Raw genomic sequence first — 19,128 nt, 5'->3', positions numbered from 1 at the left:
AAAGCTGGGAAAATGTTTTAAAATATGCCTCAAAGTGAAAGGATCTATTTGAACAAAAAAATTTATAGCAGCTCTTTTTTGTGGTGGCAAAGAAATGGAAATTTCAGGGGAGATCCATCAGCTGGGGCATGGCTGAACAAATTGTGGTACATGTTGGTGATGGAATACTTATAGCATAATAGTGCTATAAGAAATAATAAGCAAGATGATTTCAGAAAAAGCTGGAAAGATCTACATGAACCGATGCAGAGCAAAATAAGCAGAACTGGGAGAACATGGTACACAATAACAGCAACATTGTACGATGATCAATGTGAAAATCTGGCTACTCTCAGCAATGCAAGGATCTAGGGAAATTCTGAAGGACTTATGACAGGGAATGCTATCCACCTCCAGAGAAAGAACTGTTGGAGTTGGATGGATGCAGATCACAGCATACTATCTTTCACATCAGTTTATTTACAGTTTTATTTTGTAGTTTTGGTTTTGTATGAATGTGTTCTTATGACAGTGACCAATATGGAAGTTCCTTTTGCATAATAATACATATATGGCTCAAATCAAATGGCTTACCATCTCTGAATTGGAGTAGGGAAGGGAGGGAGGGAGACAGTTTGGATCTTATCATTTTGGAAAATGTATGTTGAAAATTATTATTACATGTAATTAGGAAATTAGGAAATATCTTCAAATGAAAAATTTCCCCAAAGCAATACAACTTGCTTTCTTCCTTTTTCAACTTTGGGCTCAGTTCACTGTCCATTTTTATTGTCTGTCACAGATACACATGTTATCGGACAGGCTTGAATGGGTATTTGTTAGATACATGGTGAATTCTAGTCAATAGACATTCTTCATCCATTTGGCCTTGACTGTGTGGATGGATGGCCCAAACTCCTTTTAAGTGACTGATTACTAAGGTCTTCTAGGAGGCTTTGCAATATTTTGGGGCTTGATGAAATCCATGCAATGTCATGACAAACAAGAGCATCTGGAGGACTTCCCCATCCACAGAGAATTACCTCTCACTTAAGATGAGGCAGGCACTGGGTCTATTTTATCACAGCAGCCAATATTTCTGGCAAGCACGCATCTTCCTATTTTGTTGTACTACCTAATGTTGATTATCAGAAAGTCTTTGAACAGGGTTATTTCTGATCTCTAAATCATGAGGCAGTTTCCTCCAGCCAGCTAATTCTATTCATGAATATGAATATCTATGCTTGCTAGTATATGTATTATTAAGAATCACCACGATCAACTAAACTAATGAGTTGTGTTATGCTATAATCTGTTTTTTTTTAAGCCCTTTCCTTCTTATCTTAGAACCAATTGGTTCCAAGGCAGAAGTGCAGTAAGGGCTAGGCAATGGAGATTAAGCGACTTGCCCAGGGTCACACAGCTAGTAAGTATCTGAAGTCACATTTGAACCCAGGACCTCTCATCTCTAGGCTTGACTCTCAATCCACTGGACCACCTAGCTGTACCCAATCTGTTTTGTTTTGTTTTTTTTAATACCAAGCAAACAGTATGCTTTTATATTCAGATTCATATCACTAATACAGCTGCTCTATATAAGCTCTGAAGCCAATTTTCATGGAATAAGAAAAAAAAAACAACAACCTAAAATGCCCTTCCTAGTTCATTTAGTTAATGAATATTTATTAATTCAACCGAGCTTTTAAAATTTGATATAAGCATGCCTCCAACATCTTTGTCAGAGAGAAATTATGCCTCAATTATTATCTGGCAAAGGTTAGAATGTTAATATTTAGCAAATGCTACTAAAACTTTGTCGGATTACATGAGTATTATAAGGACCATATCAGGATTAAAGTTCAGTCATTCCCCAGAGCAACAGAATGATAAAGATTTCTAAATCCATAATTTAAATGGTTTTCTGTGGTCTCAAGCATTAGGACAAGCCGATATCTTTGATGAGCAAACTACTAAGCTTTGCTTTGTTTGAGTCTTTATTCACGCATCAATGAATGTAGATAACTGTTTGGCAGGGTTTTTTTCTTCATATCACCATATTTGATAGAATGGTTTGAGCGGAGTCACAAAGGTGACAGATGATGGCTAGACCTTTTTCTTTACTTTTAGAAATCATTCGAAGAGGTTGTACTGGGAAATCTGACTCATATCCAGGGTGCCTGGGTCATTATCTCTCCGGATGGAGAAGGTGAGGCCCTTGCTTCTAGAAGTGTCATGTAAGGAGAGTGCTTTAGAGAGAATGCATAGACATTCTGTAGAACTGGTTCCAGTCAGTCTACTTATGGAAGGCTCTTTGATTGACTAATGAGATGGTCAAAAGACCTTAGCTGACTTCCACCATTTATCCAGTGAGAGAGACTATAATGGGAGAAAACTCTCAGGTCCTTTTTTCCTTCAATGCCATACAACCCCAAGAAATGTCTCATTCCTTGACCTCGGTTTGCTGTTTTTCCATTCTTTGTGCAGGGAGTAGAGTCTCTTAAACCAATTTACCTCAGTTTTCTCATCTATGAAATGAGCTAGAAAAAGAAATGGTAAATTATTTTGTTAGATATTTCCTAATTACATTTTAATTTGGATCAAGCCACACTTTACCCTCTAGGTGATCCATCTGACATCTTTGGACCCTGGAGAATGGAGTACTGAGTTTAGAGCCAGAACAGCCGGGCTCAGACCCCACTTAGATACTCATGAGTTCTGTGATTATGGATGAACATGCTGAAGACCAAAAAGCTTTGGATTTGGATGCAAAGCACCTGTTTGGATTCAAATCCAATTGGTGCCACTTTTTACCTGCATGTCTCTAGATGTATCTTATAACCTTTCTGGATCTCAGTTTTATTATTTGTAAAATGACTAGGTGACATTTAAGTTCCCATCTTGCTGTAGATATCCAATACTAGGAAGTTATTTCCCCTCTTAAAGTCTTAGTTTCTTCATTTTTGGAAAATAAAAATGAGTGCAGTGGAGGAGGGGAGTAACCATAGTGGCACCATTTACTTTACCTTAATGCTACATAGTTATTGTGTATTGTATTATGATTAGTGACTAATTTAGAGAGTTATTTAAGACACGGATTTAGGATAGGCACTGCGGATGGATAGTGGATAACAATAGATGGTCTTGAGTCTGCCTCTCTTCTTTCTTGACATCCTCTTTCAAGGAGAGTCAGCTCACCTAGATTGGATTCTCATCTGAATGTCGATGATTCACAGATCTATACATTTGACTTTCTGCCCATAACCCAAGTCTGACATTGCCAAAGGAACTTATTGGACATCTCTAATTAAGCACATCTGAAAGAGACATCATTATCTTTTCTCCAGAACCATACTTCTATCAAACTTCCTTATTTCTGTGAAGACCCTTATCATTCTTCCAATCTTCCAGGTCATAGCCTCAACATTATCCTTGATTATTTAATCTTCCTCACCTCATTTACTCTTGGGTAGCACATCATCCACTCTTAACTGTATAACTTACCCAATTTTTATTTTAATATCACCTTTGATTAAAATATTGCTCAATATTCATGATTGCCTTTTGTGTAACCAGTTTTGGTTGGAAGAAAAATAGCTGGCTGAGAGTAACTATTATCCTTCCTTTTAAAGTGAATTGGGGTGGGGGGGGCAGCTGGGTAGCTCAGTGGATTGAGAGTCAGGTCTAGAGACGGGAGGTCCTAGGTTCAAATCCAGCCTCAGACACTTCCCAGCTGTGTGACCCTGGGCAAGTCATTTGACCCCCATTGCCCACCCTTACCCCTCTTCCACCTAGGAGCCAATACACAGAAGTTAAGGGTTTAAAAAAATGTAAAAAAATAAAATAAAGTGAATTGGGTAAGTGGTTTTTATTTTTAAACCTTAAAAGAGGGCATTGTACCCCCAGACTTCAAGTAGTTGAAGTGGGGTAGATTGGTGTAATACTAGACCAACAGACCTCTTGGAGATAGGAGAATATAAGATCAAGCACCCAGTATTGGTCCTTCTCCTAATCCCTGCAAAGGCAGAAATCCCAGAATCCCTTAGAGACTGAGCACACCAAATCCCAGATCAGATATCTAAATATATCCCTGAAACACAGGCTGAATTGTGTCTCTGTTGGTGAAGAGTTTAAACTATTATATAAACCAATCTACTTTACATCTACATTACATACAAAAGAATATAGATAAGGGTCGAAGAGGAATAGGATAAACTACTACCTGCACTAATGGAGAGAATGGCCATGACAAGGAGATCACAGCTCCATTGAAATACTAAGGAATTTAAGCAATGCACATACAAAACAGTCATACAAATAAAGGTGACAAGCAGAATAAAATAACATGCTAAGGATTTTATGAAACCAGATGTAAGCAATGAGAAAAATAGTAAGATTTGGATAAAAAACTTGAAAATTTGTTTCTATATAAGAAATGGAGATGTAGTTAGCCTTTCCTTCATGCAAAAGAGTCACTACTTTGCCATTGTGATCCAGGATTCTGCAGCCTTGGACATATGGCAAAGTCTAAGGAGTATATGAAGATGAAAGATAGCAAGTTCCTAACAGATGATTGATGATGTTAGTGAGCCGTAGGAAACTGGAGAGATCTAGCTGCTAAAGTGAGTCATGAAAACCTGAATTCAAATCTAGTCTCAGATGTTAGCTGTATGACCTTGGGTAAGGTACTAAATCTCTGCCTTGGTTTCCTTAAATGAAGAATGCATAAAATAATAGCACTTCCTTCCCAGGGTTGTTGTGAGGGTCAAGTAAGGTAAGGTATATAAAGCAAATGGCAATAGTAGGCTTGTTTCCTTCCTTCCTTGGACTCCTCCTGAATGATCTTTCCTCTAAAGTCTAATGTGTATTGAAAGAGTGTTGATAGACCCTATGGAGTCCTAGGCTATTGTTTGGGAGTAACCTTTTGTAGAGTAATTATTTAGTAGTTTTTCAGTCATGTTTGGTCAAATGAAAAGGTGGTATAAAAGGTCACTAAAGAAAATCATGCCTTAAAAGTTAGAATTGGGCAAATGGAAGCTAGTGACTCCAAGAGACATCAAGAAACAATCAAATAAAGTCAAGGGAATGAAAAAAATAGAGGTAAATGTGGAATATCTCGTTGGAAAGACAACTGGCCTGGAAAATAAATCCTAGAGAGATAATCTAAGAATTAATGGACTACCTATCAGTCATGATCAAAAAAAGGGCTTAGACATTATCTTTTAAGAAATTATCAAGGAAAACTACCTTCATGTTCTAGAACCAGAGAGCAAGTGAGAAATTGAAAGAATCCATTGGTGACCTCCTAAAAGACCCCCAAAAGATAACTTTCAGAAATATTATAGCTAAATTAAAAAAAAATCCCAGGTCAAGGAGAAAATATTGCAAGCAACCAAAAAGAAACAATTTGAATATCAGGGAGCCACAGTCAGGATAACATAAGACTTAGCAGTTTCTACATTAAAGGATAGGAGGGCCTGAAATGATATTTCAGAGGGCAAAGGAGCTAGGAATTCAACCAAGAATCACTTCCTCAGCAAAACTGAACATAATCCTTTAAAGATGGGCAAACTTTTTAAAGAGGGGGCCAAAGGAAAGGAAATGCTCATCTGTCAGTCTATTTATAAGGCAACTCTTTCAAAGTTTCATTATATTGTATCCTACTCATTGTATTCATCAGATTAGGAATAATGTCCCACAGCCAGTTAGAACATTTCAGGGTGCCACATCTGGCCCGCAGGCTGTAGTTTGCCCATCACTGCTTTAGGGGAAAAATTAGTATTCAATGAAATAGAAGACATCCAAACATTCCTGATGAAAAGACCAGAGCTGAATGGAAATTTTGACTCTCAAATACAAGACTCAAGAGAACCATAAAAAGATAAACAGGAAAGAGAAATCAAAAGACATTCAATAAAGTTAAACTATGTATATCCCTACATAGGGAGATGATTCTTTTAATTCCAAAGAATTTTGTCATTATTAAGGCAATTAGAAGGAGTATACACAGACAGAGAGCAAAAGGGTGAGCTAAATATAAATTATATAAAATATAAAAATTAAATTAAACTAAGGCATGAGAAATAGAAATGGGAGGAGGGGGAAGGGAAAAATAGAATGAAGTAAATTATCTCACATAAAAGAGGGATAAAAGCGTGTTAATAGTGGAAGGGAAGATGGGGGAGGTGGGGAGAAGAGCATGTGAATCTTACTCTCATTGGAATTAGCTCACTGAGGAAAGAACATACACAAAATTTGGACATAGGAGCAGAACCAGGAGAACACTGAACACAGTGACAGGAATACACTATAATCAAAAACTGTGAATAATAGCTATTCTCAACAATAGAATGATCTAAAGCTATCCTCAAGAACTCATGATAAAAAATGCTGTCTGCTTCCAGAAAAAAAGAACTGATGGAGTCTAAATCCAGACCAAAGCAAAGTTTTTTCACTTCCTTTCTTAATTTTTTCCTTCCACCAAAGGATTAATATGGAAAAATGTTTTACATTATTATACATGTAAAATCTATATAAGATTGCTTACCATCTCAACATGGTGGAGGAAGGAGGAAGGGAGAGAATACGAAACTCAATATTCTTTGAAAAATGTTGGACATTGTTGTTACATACAATTGGGGGGGAAATAAAGTAAAATTTAGTTTAATTTAAAAAAAAAAAACCTTACCTTTTGTCTTAGAATTGATACTAAGTATTGGTTCCACGTAGGAAGAGCAGTAAGGGCTAGGCATTTGAAGTAAAATGACTTGCCCAGGGTCACATAGCAAGTAATGAGGCCAGATTTGAACTCAGGAGGATGAATCTTCCTGACTCCAAATCCAGCACTCTATCCACTGTGGCATCTAGCTATGACTTTAATAGGGTAAATGATAGACTTTCTTTCTTTCTTTCTTTCTTTCTTTCTTTCTTTCTTTCTCTCTCTCTCTCTCTCTCTCTCTCTCTCTCTCTCTCTCTCTCTCTCTCTCTCTCTCTTTCTTTCCTTCCTTCCTTCCTTCCTTCCTTCCTTCCTTCCTTCCTTCCTTCCTTCCTTCCTTCCTTCCTTCCTCAGAAAACAGAAAGAATATCATTGGAATTCTTAGAAAATAGACTGAGAGTCCCTGTGCCAGGATGACTATGTTTAATATTCTCATCATTTAAGAATGGATCTCTTTAGCTATTCCTGTGTGAATGTTGAATGTACACTTTCCAGATTGATCATTCAATGGATCATATTACAAAAAGCTGGCTCAGTCCACTCATTAAGAACTCCATCTTGCCCACTTAGCAATCAATTCATTGTCTAATGAGGGGTTGTTGCTGCGATCGAAAAACCACTGAGCTGAAAATGATCACAAATATAGACATAGCCTGTATCTGTTGATTCTGTTTAGGCCTTATAATAAATGGCTATCTATAGCTTATTCCTTTGGACCAATTACCTCAAAATTTTCATTTACTCCAGTAATAACCCATCAGAAACTGACAGGTTGGACTTCTGTCTAAATCAATTCGCTGTCTAAATCAATCAACTGTTCATTCAAGTAAGTGTAAGGCAAGAATATTCTAGTTTCTGAATTAAATTCAATTAGATCTAACAAATACTTGTTGTTCCTTTGTGTCTGACTCTCTATAACCACATTTGGGGTTTTCTTGGCGAAGACACTAGAGTGATTCGCTTTTCCTTTCTCTGGCTCATTTTACAGATGAGAAATCCAAGGCCAGCAGGGTTAAGTGACTTGTCCAGGGCCACACAGCTAGTAAGTGTATGAGGCCAGATTTGAACCTAGGAAGGGGCATCTTCCTGACTCTAGGCTCAACACTCTATCCACTCTACCTGTCTGACAAATGCTTATTAAATACTTCTTATATATAAAATAGTGTGCTGCATGCTAGAGATTCAAAAACAAACAACAACAAATCCAGTCCCTTTCCTCAAGGAGCTTACATTCTATTTATATCTTTACATAGTGATAAGTAGGTAAATGAGGGTCAATGGTTTTTCATCCCCCCCACTTTGATATAGCTCAAGGAAGTCATGAGTAACCCACTCAAGCTCACAGGACAGACCATTTCAGAAGAAAACTCAGGCCTCCCTCTTCTCAGTTACACTATAGTTTAGAATTATCTTCAGATTTCTCATTAACTATAAGAGGACATTGGTGACATCTTGTCTTAGGAGATATCTGCTGCCAGTAAACCACCAGTTTTATTTTAAGTTTGGGGTATACTAAGCCATATGGCTTTAAACATTTTTTAAGAGTAGTAAATAGGTTTGTAGCTCCCTTTACTAATATCACTAACATTTTACTTCCACATATTACTCATTTTTTCCAGTATTGGTCATCTTCATTGCAAACAAAGTCACGTAATTATGTTATTTGGTATCTGTGTGCCATTTGGAATAGGAACCCTGAAAAACAGGATGTATTGTTTAAGGTTGGCAGCCTCCCTGAAAGCTAAAATGTCCTGAGTAAATAATCATCGTAAATCTACAACCAGTCATGTCTCTGACTGCCAGGACCGTTACTGATGATTGGGATGTCATGGAGACTGAATTGGGTGTACCATGGAGAGAATTTTCTATTTCTCCTTCCTCTTGGACAAAGCAAGTGTGGTGGTAGCTCAAGGCCCCCCTCTCCTTTCTGCCTCCTACATTCAACATAAACCATGTACCTTGGAGAAAAATCACTTTAAATGATTTCATCCAAGAGAGAATAAAACTTATCAATATGTACACTTCCTAGAATCAGAGTCTCCTGAGAGTCCCCAAAGGGGTCATTAATTCAGTGCTTTACAATCATGGTACCCTCTGTCCTACTAGTGAGCTACAATGATATTTAGTTTAAAGAACAGAGGAAGAAATAAGCGTTTATTAAGCATCTACTATATGCCAGGCATTGTGGTAAGTACTTTATAAATATTATTTCATTCTATACTCTCAACAATTTTAGAAGGTAAGGTCTATTATTATCTCAATTTTACAGTTGAGAAAATAGAAGCAAGGAAATTTATTTCCCAATTTTTGTTTTTTATTTTGTTTTCTGGGTTATATATGTTCTATCATGCAAAACATATCTCCATATTTTTCATTTTTGTAAGCAAATAATCTTATAAAACCCAAACCCCAAATCCTGTACCCAAGTAAACAAGTGATAAATCACATGTTTTCATCTGCATTTCCAATTCCACAGTTATTTCTCTGGACCATTCTTTCTCATAAGTCCCTTTGGATTGTCCTGGATCATTGCATTACTATTAGGAGCAAAGTCTATCACATTTGATCATTCCACAATATTTCAGTTACTATATATAATGTTCTCCTGTTTCAGAAGCAGACAAGTATTAAGAGACTTGCCCAAAGTCCCACAACTAGTAAATGTTTGAGATTGATTTGACCTCACATCTTCCTTACTCCAAGCCCTGTACTCTATCCACTGCACCACTTAGCCAATTTAACAAACCCCTATTAAGCCCATACTTTGTGTTAGGCAATAGGGCATAAAATTTTAAGCTGGAGTCTGAGAATTTGCTTTTTTAAAAAATTAATAACATGTTAATGTAACTAGATTCGCTTGCAATCCTACACATTTAATTTTATGCATTTAAACAAGTTCTGAAAAGGAGTCCATAATTTCACTGGATTGACAAAGTGGTCTAGGACAGTGATGGACAAACTTTTTAAAGAGGGGGCCAAAGGAAAGGAAATGCTCATCTGGCAATCTGTTTCTAAGGCAACTCTTTCAAAGTTTCATTGTATTGTATCCTACTCACTGTATTCGTCAGATTAGGAATAATGTCGCAACAGCTGGATAGAACATTTCAGGGGGCCCAAATCTGGCCCACTGGCCATAGTTTGCCCATCACTGGTCTAGGACATTCATAAAAAGAGCCCTGCTTTGGGGCAGCTGGGTGGCTCAGTGGATAGAGAACTAGGCCTGGAGATAGGAAGTTGCTTGGGGCAACGAAGCTAAGACTAAGAGCTACTGGTGAGATGGCCACATGAATGAGTAAAAGGGGAGTTTTGACTTGTGGGGAGTTTTTCCTATTGATAACATCAAAGAAAGGAAGAAGGAAGGAAAGTAGGAGTTCTCTGAGGGAACTAGTGTGGGCTGGGTGGACTGATGAATGATGCTTTGGGGACAGGGAGTCAGGGAGAGCTAAGCTGGATTTTTATTGAAATGATGACTTTAAAGAGAGGAGGTGAGGAAAATGATGCTGATTCAGTGGTGAAGCAATTGCATTAGCCTATTAGAACCGTTTCAAGAGATAGGACTAAAGAAAAGAGGTAAAAAAGAAACAAGGAAAGGCTCAGTGAGAGGGAAGGGAAGGAAGGAAAGCCAGGATATATTATTAGATATTTAAGTTTTCCTAAGAGATGGAGGAAAGGTTTGTCAAAGTCACAGAGCCCAGAGAAGCTGGCTGAGTTCTCGGGTTGGACGTTGACCACACTATCTAATGTTGACCGTAAGCCAGATTGAATCTGTCTAGAACAGAGGAAGAAAGAGATTCTCCTCAGGGGGTTGAGAGCTCAGCCTACAGAGAAATAGAGGGCAGATATAATGAGAATTTTGAAGAGTAACCTAAACAGCTGAGAGAAAGAAGGGTCAGAAAACTGAAAAGGAAAAAAAAAAAAAAAAAGCATAGTAGTCCCAGAAAGAGTTCTGCTTCATGTTTTAAACTTATATGACAAGCTAACCAAACAACAGGATACTAGATGGATTATCCACCTCAATTAATAGCCTGGGGATCTTGGCTGGCTAGCAGGAGTCTAGCATCTGGGGACTACTTGGAGGGGGCTCCTATTTCATTACCTAGACCAATATCTATTGAAATCATAGAACAATAATCTATCATAATATAGCCCCATATATTGGGGGGCTTGGTTAAACACCCTTACCAATTCCTTTATTTCTATGATTCCATTGATTTCTCTAGTGCATACCCTTGGTGCTTTCTCAAAGAATGAGCTAGAGCAAGGCTTTGTCCATTGTCTAATCCCTTTAAAAACCATATTAACTTCAGGAAGCATGGGGGGAAGTATGGTTATTGACTGAATGATATAGTATAGAGAAGACCAGATTTAGTATAAGAAGATCTAGGTCTAAGTACTTTCCTTGCTGTTTATTACTAGTGTGGCCTTTGGTAAGCCCTCGTGTAGTACTGTGAACAGAACGCTGGGCTTAGAGTCAGGAAGACCAAGGTTCAAATCCTGCCTCCACTCTGACCTTGGGCAAGTCACTTCCCCTGAGACAGTTTTCCCATTTGTAGAAGGAGGGGGTTAGAATCAATGGCCTCTAAGATTTTTTTACAGCTCTAAATTGATGACCCTATGATCTGTTTATGAAAAATGAAAAGTCTGGAATAGATGCTTTCTAAGGTCTTTTCTAGCTCTCTCATCACCTTTCCCCTCCCTCCCCTTTTCATGCTCCTCTAATTATGGAACCTTGAACCATACTCAAATCAACTATATCATTGTTCCTGGATGGGGTGTTTCATTTTGGGCTTCCATTGCCCCATTTGCCATGCTTGTAACTTTCCTGATCAAAGCCCCTCCTTGGCCACCATTTCCCCATATATCTCCCGTTAGAATGTAACTTACTTGAGGGTTAAAAATATCTGCTTTCTTATCTCTAAAGAAAACACTTTGCACACTGCTTGGTACATATTCAGCTCTCAATAAATATTTTCAACTCATTTATTCATTCCATATCTATGATTTTATAGTCCTATGAATAAGCCTTGAGAGACTTTCCTAGGGGACCTAACAAGTGTCTAGATACATTTATGATCCAAGGGTGTAGCCATTACCAAGGGAAACTTTTTTTTTGCCAGGGAGGCTCTAATTAGTTTATTATCTGGCTCTTGGAATGAAGGCTGATACAGCAGATATGACCCACAGATTGTGAATGTTTGAGATTTTTGCAATACTTATTACTAGAACAAGATCAAGTCAGGGTTGGGAACATCCACATTTGCTTAGGAGATTGTGAGTCTTCCTTCACTTTCTGGCTAAACTCTAATGATCAGTTTGGAACTAAGGGGAAGTGATCAGAATGTTTTCTCCTCTTGTTTTCATGAAGGGACAGTATTAATTATTACTAAAGTGCAAACAGATCTCTGTTTCCGAGACAGATCAATGGTTCAGGAGACTCACTAAATCCTAAAGAACACATATTTGTAGATTTAGAGTCCCACGGGATAAACCAGCTCAGTTAGGTGCATAATATATTGTCCTTGCATCCATCTCAAAGACATCCCAGTTACTCTGAGAGGTTTTTCACAGGTTGGGGGAAGCTCTTCCATTTTTATCATTAAAAATATATATATACAACAAAAGGATGCCCAGTGGGCTGAGAGACAGGCCTAGAAATGGGAGGTTCTGGGTTCAAATTTGACCTCAGATACTTCCTAGCTGCATAACCCTGGAAGTCATTTAACCCCCATTGTCTACCCCTTAACACTTTTCTTTCTGGGAACCAATACAAAGTATGGATTCTAAGATTCTCAGGGTTTTGTTTTATTTTTTAACATAACAAATAAGATTACTTTTGTCCTTTCACCCAGGAAAAAAGGTATAGTATTTAGTGCTGAAAAGGACCTTAGAGAATCACTCATTCAATGTCTTCATTTTATAGCTGAGGAAGTTGAAGGAAACCACAACTTTCTGCCAGATGTCAAGGCCTGGAGGGACTAGAGGCTTCCTTCTAGAGATCACATTTTTAGCCCTAGTCCTAATACGGAGTTCAATATCTGTTCCTTCCCCTTCCCCTCTCCTCCCCAAGCATCCTGCAGTCCTTAACTCCCCTCCTTGACAAGCTTCCTACCACAGTGGAGTAGGATGAACTATTTATTCCCTCTGCCAATTGACCTGGGGATCCAGGCCCCCCAAATGAGAGGGATCAGTAAATGGGCAAAGGATTCTTCAAGGATCACAACTGTTCCTCTCCCCAACCCTAGCCTCCATATTAAATTCAGTATTACTTCTCTCTAATATCTATTCTTTTGTCCTCTTTTCCTACTGTCCACTTGGGGTCCCTAGACTGTTGTTGACCTGAGGGAAATGGGTAGAGAGTGAGAAGATCTAAGTCTGAATCTTAAATCTGAAAGTAGCTATGTGTCCTTAGGCAGTCACATTATGAGTTTCCTCATTTGTAAAAAGAGATTAGAGTAGATGATCTCTAAGGTCCTTTCCAGCTTTAATTCTATTCTATGTTCAAATCTCTTCTTCTCACATTCCTTTCCATCCCTCAGTGTTCATTGAAACCTGGTTTCTCCCAAAGGAAGATACTATATCTCGTGGCATCCTTTCCAAGGCTGGCTGTATCTCTCATATCCCTGGCCATACAGGACTGGGAGAAGGAGTTGGCTTATTCCTTTCTCCCCAATGCTATTTTCAGATCCCTTCCTATTCTAGCATCAACTGCAACCACTACTGAAGTTCTCTTCATTCTACCCAGATTCTTGCTGCTATCATCTATGAATCCATGTCATTCTTCCTCCTCCTCAATGTCTGGTTCATAGTCTCCTACTCCATCACAACTTCTCCCCTTATTAAAAACATTTAACCCTGCAGTTTCTTAACTTCTTCAAATCCTCTGATTTCTGTCTTTGGTCATCTTCAACCATGCACAGGAATAGTCACACCATAGATTGTCTGTCCTCCTCTCTCCACCCTCCACATCCAATAAGTTTCTTCCAGACCTTAAAATTCTCAGTTAATCTCCCTAAGATTACACAGGGCAGTCAGGTGGTCCAGTGGTTAGAACAGCTGAGTCAGGAAGACCCAAGTTCAAATCTAGCCTTAGATATTTACTAGCTCTGTGACCCTGGGTGAGTCACTTAAATGTGTTTGCCTCAGTTTCCCCATTTGTAAAATGATCTAGAAAAGGAAATAGCAAACCACTCTAATATTGCTGCCAAGAAAACCCCAAATGGGGTCACAAAGAGTCAGACAGGACTGACATGACTGAATGACAATTAAAGTTGCACAGCTAATAAATGACAGAACTGGGAGTTGAACTCGGATCTCCTTATTGAATGTGCTTATTATATAGTCCACCACATTCTCCCATTCTAAATATTTTCATAAGACCACTGAGTAGTGTTTTTAGATCATGACAATTCATTGCTGTTCATTAGCTTGAGAAAGACATCTTGATACAATGAAAAGAGCATTGGCTTTGGAACCAAGCAAGGTAAGTTCAAATTCTGCTTCTGTTTGACCTTGGCTAAGGCACTTAACCATTTCTAACCCTGGTTTTCGTCCTTGGTGAAATGAATGGGAGTAGACTAGATTATCCCCAATGTCTCTTGCCACTCAATGATACTAAGTTATAAGCTATAATTCCCTTCTCATCCTTTCTGAGGGAAAACCACCCAGGTGACTTATTCTACAGAAATCTGGCTCCCCCTGACATTTGTATATATTGATGGATAAGTCCAGGTCTGTTGACAAAAACATTTGAGAACAAATTGTGTTATCTATGGAGATTTTACAGTTGATGCATCACCCTGTGGTTATCTGCTCTTTACACGAAGAACAAAAGGGACAAGACATGTGAGAGAGAAATAGGGATTTTCACAAGTTAACTATTACATCCTCTTGAGCTCCCTGTTTTGGAAGGCAGCTAAGCTCATGTCCATGGGGCAGAAAGAGAGGTTCCCTTTCAGCTCTAAGTCTAGGATCCTAGACTGGCTTTTAGGTTAAGTTCCTTCTGTTTTTGTTTTTTTTTAAGGGCTCTGGAGGCTTGACTTCACCAGTCTTTCAACTTTACACAGAATTGACTTTAATATTCTTTAAAATAATTGTTCGTATCAAACGCATTACAGTGTCAGAATACCTGGTGGATAATGCACAGAAATTACCCCTTTACATTCACTCAAAATGTAAATGACATTTGAGATCATCTATTCCAACTCTTTTCTTTTTAGATGAGGGAACAGAGGCTCAGAGAGGGGAGGTGTCTTGTAGGCACATAAGTATGACAATTGAAAAAGGCAGCAAGAAGTGGATCCTTGGTGGGTCAGGTCTGGAATCAGGAAGACCCGAGTTCAAATCCAGCCTCAGATACTTTCTACTGTGTGATCCTGGGCAAGTCACTTAACACCTGATTGACTGATAAAAAGATCCACCAGAGAAGGAAATGGGAAATCACACTGGTATCCTTACAAAAAAAACCCCACAGCCAGCTATAGAGTCCATAAGATCACAAAGTGTCAGACATAACTGAATAACCACCCCAAGTAAGACAAATGTGTTTTTGAGGTATCTGTAAGTAAATTCTTTGCAAATACAATTTTCTAACTAAATTACCAGACAGAGGAGGTTGCTAGCCAAGCCTGTAACGGACCTTTTTCAAAATATAGAATCCCTCTGTAGACTGCATGATCTTCCCTAATTTCATTTGCCATCATTTGGTTTGGATTCTCAGATATCAAGTTTCCTTAAAGCGTTAGCTCACATGAACATCATAAGCCCCTTGTTTGAGAAAGAAAAAATGTAGATTCATTTTCCAAATGAACTCTGAAATCCTTAGAACAGTGGTTCTCAAACAGTTTGGTCTCAGGACCCTGTCATGCTCTTAAACATTACATAGGTCCTCAAAGACTTTTTTTTTTAAATCTTTGTCTTCCATATTAGAATCAACACTAAGTATTGGTTCCAAGGTAGAAGGGCAGTAAGGGTTAAGTGATTTGCCCAGGGTCACAGAGCTAGGAAGTGTCTGAGGCCAAAGTTGAACCCAGGAAACACAGCTCCCCTTTTCACCCCTCTCCCAGCAGTCTCTAGGCCTGGCTCTCAATGCGCTGAGCCACCTAGCTGCCTCAAGTACTTTTTTAAAAAATGGATTAACGAGATCAAATTGCTTACCAGCTCTGGGAAGTAGGAGGGAAGCAAGAAGAGAGACAATTTGGATCACATAACTTCGGAAGACTTAGGTGAAATTGCTAATACATGTAATTGGTAAAATAAAATATCTTTACAAATTTTCAAAACAATTGGTTAAATCAGCAATACTGTGGGATGATCAATTGTAAAAGACTTCCCTATTCTTAGCAATGCAACGATCCAGGACAATTCTGAGGGACTTATGAAAAAGAATGCTATCCACATCCAGAGAAAGAACTGTGGGAGTAAGAATACAAGTGAAAGCATATGATTTTTCACTCTGGTTTATTTGAGTTTTTATTTTGGAGTTTTGCTTTTATATGAGTGTTCTCTTACAACAGTGATCAATATGGAAGTAAGGATTGCATGATAATATATGTATAAACCTGATCAAATTATTTACCATTTCTGGGAGAAAGAAGAGAAACAATTTGGATCTCGTAATTTCAAGAAAACATATGTTGAAAGTTGTCATTGTAATAGGGATGTAATGTAATAGGGAATGTAATGCATGTAATAGGGAAAATAAAATATCCAAAAAAAATTTTAATTTAAGAAAAAGGAAATATACCAGGAAAAAAATTTAGTATTAATAAGATTTATTTTTTCTGTTCTAAAAAAATGATTTAAAGCTATTAATATTTATCATATTAGAAATTAAAACTAGCATATTTTAAAAATATGTATTAATTCATTTAAAATATGAAATGTAAGCATGATATATAAATAACATAAATAAGATATTTTATTAAAATAATTATATTTTTCCAAAATAAAAACATAGTAAGGAAAATGGCATTGTTTTACATATTTCTGGAAATCGTTCTAATGTCTGACTTAACAGAAAATAGCTAGATTCTTAAATCTGCTTCTATATTCAATCTATTGTGACAGGTTGTTTTGGTCAAAGTATATAGAATAGAATCGGGCCTCACCAGAGATCTAATTGGCCAAAGGAAGAATATTTTAATAGACCATAATTTTAGTATTATTATGAAAACAGCTTTGTCCTCCTGGCCCCCCTGAAAGGGATCTGCAGGGAGAGGTCCTCAGACCCTACCTTGAGAACTGTGACCTTAGGAAAAGGCAGTACAAAGCTACCAGAGCAGCAACTGCAATGAACATTTTGATCATAAAACCCCAATTGCAGTGGTTTATAATCCCAGACTTTCCTTGTGTACATTACATGCTGCAGCAAACTCTCCCAGGTGCAAATTTTCTCATTAAAATAGAATGTTTATTGGTGTTCTTTATGGAAAGGATACATACATTCTTGCATCATTAGTGACACTAGGACCCAAAAGAGAGACTTGGTAGGCTGACATTTAAACTGGTTTAATTTTCCTGGAGTATTTTGCATCTCTCTTCTGTCTTCATCATATTTTATTTCATTTATGTCTCTATTCCCCTGAACTTAGCACAAAATGCATGATTAGTAAATGTTTCCTGAACTCCTCTGAGAAAGTAGGAAAGCCCATGGGGGAAAAAGGGGTGTAGGGGATGTCAGGGGACAATTTTCTTTGCTCCTTTCTGGAGAGAGGATATTATAGTTCTTTTGAAGCCCATAGGAGAGATGAGAATGTAAAACGAATCAATTCTTCCAGGATATTAGGAGCTCCCCCATGAGAAAATATCACCCCGGCACTTTGGGGAGCTGCAATTTCTCTTTCCATCTAAAGGAAAGATCCAACTCATCTAAAGAGAGCCAATATATCAGTTTTTGGTGCATAAAGGCTATGTGAGCACATTCTAAGCTCAAAATACAAATCCTTAAAGCCTTAAATACATCTTTGTTGTTGTTCAGACTTCTGATTTTTTAACTACATTGGAGAATTTGGGGGTGCAAACTTTTCCACGCATGTATATTGGCAATTTGTTCCAACTTTTCATCTCAGAGTTGCTTGGGGGTACTCATTTGCTCCTTAGCACTCAACTACTAGTAAGTACCAGAGGTAGGACTTGAACTCGCTTCCTGACTCCAAGACCAGCCCTCTTTCAATGTCCTTATTACTTCTGAGGGCAAAATATTTTTGGCAAATGATGATGAGAACCATAGATGAATATCCTTTTTTTTTTTTTTTTTAACCCTTACCTTCCATCTTAGAATTAATACTATACATTGCTCCCAAGGCAAAAGAGCGGTAAGGACTAGGCAATGGGAGTTCAGCCCAGGGTCACACAGCTGAAAATATTTACTTGATTAAAAAAATCATCTAAATGAGAAACTAAAAATTGGTTGTCAAATGTCTTTTTCTCCCACCTGCGTTCCCTAGTTCTGTCCCCTGCAATTTAATGAAGGTGAGGGTAGGAAAAAAATCAAAAGAATAAAGGTTTGAGCAATCACACTACATTGGGCTCATGAAACTCTTCCCAATCTCCTCTTTTCTGGCTTCATGGTACAATCCCTAAGGGATGGCTGAATGGGCTACAAAGATATCAATACGCCACTCATGCATCCCTTTTCCCTTTCTTGGACGTACATACTTAAGCCCTGGAAATAGTGTTGAGTTCCATTCAATTCAGCAAACATTTATTTAACTTCTACTTGGGCAAAGTGCATTATACCAAGCACTGGGGGAAGATTTAAAGTTTAGGTGGGAAATGATTCCTGTCCTGATGGAGTTTTTAGACTTGCGCCAACTGTGTAATTGAGCATTGTAAAAAAGTCTACTTGTCTTTTTTTTTGTAGTTTAGCTCTCAGCAGCTGCCACGGGCTCTATTCCCACCCCCAAAGGATATATAGAATAAATAGACACTACATACCTCCTCCATGGCTCTGGCAGAGATAAGGAAATCGCCACACATTTCCTAACCCCACACAAAAGCCGACACAGGTTAGCATATATTGTGCTTTGTTGTCCCATTTGGGTCTTGAACCTGCCTCTTCTTTTTCAATGGTCTCAAGGTCATCAAGTGAAGTAATCCTATTCTCCAAGTCTGGATTGGGGAGCACAAGCCTCACCATGGTGTGGTTTTCCTAGGGACTGATTCCAGAAGTCCAAGCAAAGGCTTTCCGGAGCAGCCAGTGAGAAAGGGCAGGCTGGGGGAGAGTGGGAGCTCCAAGGACTTAGCTTCAGCTATTTATAGTGAACCTTTGACACTACCTTAAGCACCTGAGGCAGAAGGGAAGTGTCAGCAAATCATTTGATTCAGTAAGTCAACTCTCTACTCAGACACTTATTAATGCCTTATCTGCTGAGACTCCTGCTGAACACCACACATTCAGCAATTCCAGATGGATCAACTCAGGGGACTATTTGCTTTGA

General features: G+C 38.2%; 1 protein-coding gene across 1 annotated transcript in view; it reads right to left on the bottom strand.

The window, feature by feature from the left end:
• The window catches only part of SLC6A19 (solute carrier family 6 member 19), a 56,586-nt gene extending 37,744 nt beyond the window's left edge, over nt 1-18,842 (bottom strand). The window contains exon 1 of the mRNA XM_044665310.1: nt 18,626-18,842. Within this exon, the coding sequence (XP_044521245.1) occupies nt 18,626-18,827 (202 nt within the window). The 5' untranslated portion in view covers nt 18,828-18,842. The remainder of the gene's footprint in view (nt 1-18,625) is intronic.
• Between the last annotated feature and the right edge of the window lie 286 nt (nt 18,843-19,128).

This window comes from Gracilinanus agilis, chromosome 1, assembly GCF_016433145.1.
Source record: "Gracilinanus agilis isolate LMUSP501 chromosome 1, AgileGrace, whole genome shotgun sequence".
In the NCBI taxonomy this organism is placed as follows: Eukaryota; Metazoa; Chordata; class Mammalia; order Didelphimorphia; family Didelphidae; genus Gracilinanus; species Gracilinanus agilis.
Note: the sequence above shows the minus strand (reverse complement) of the source record. Positions and strands in the feature narration are given on the sequence as shown.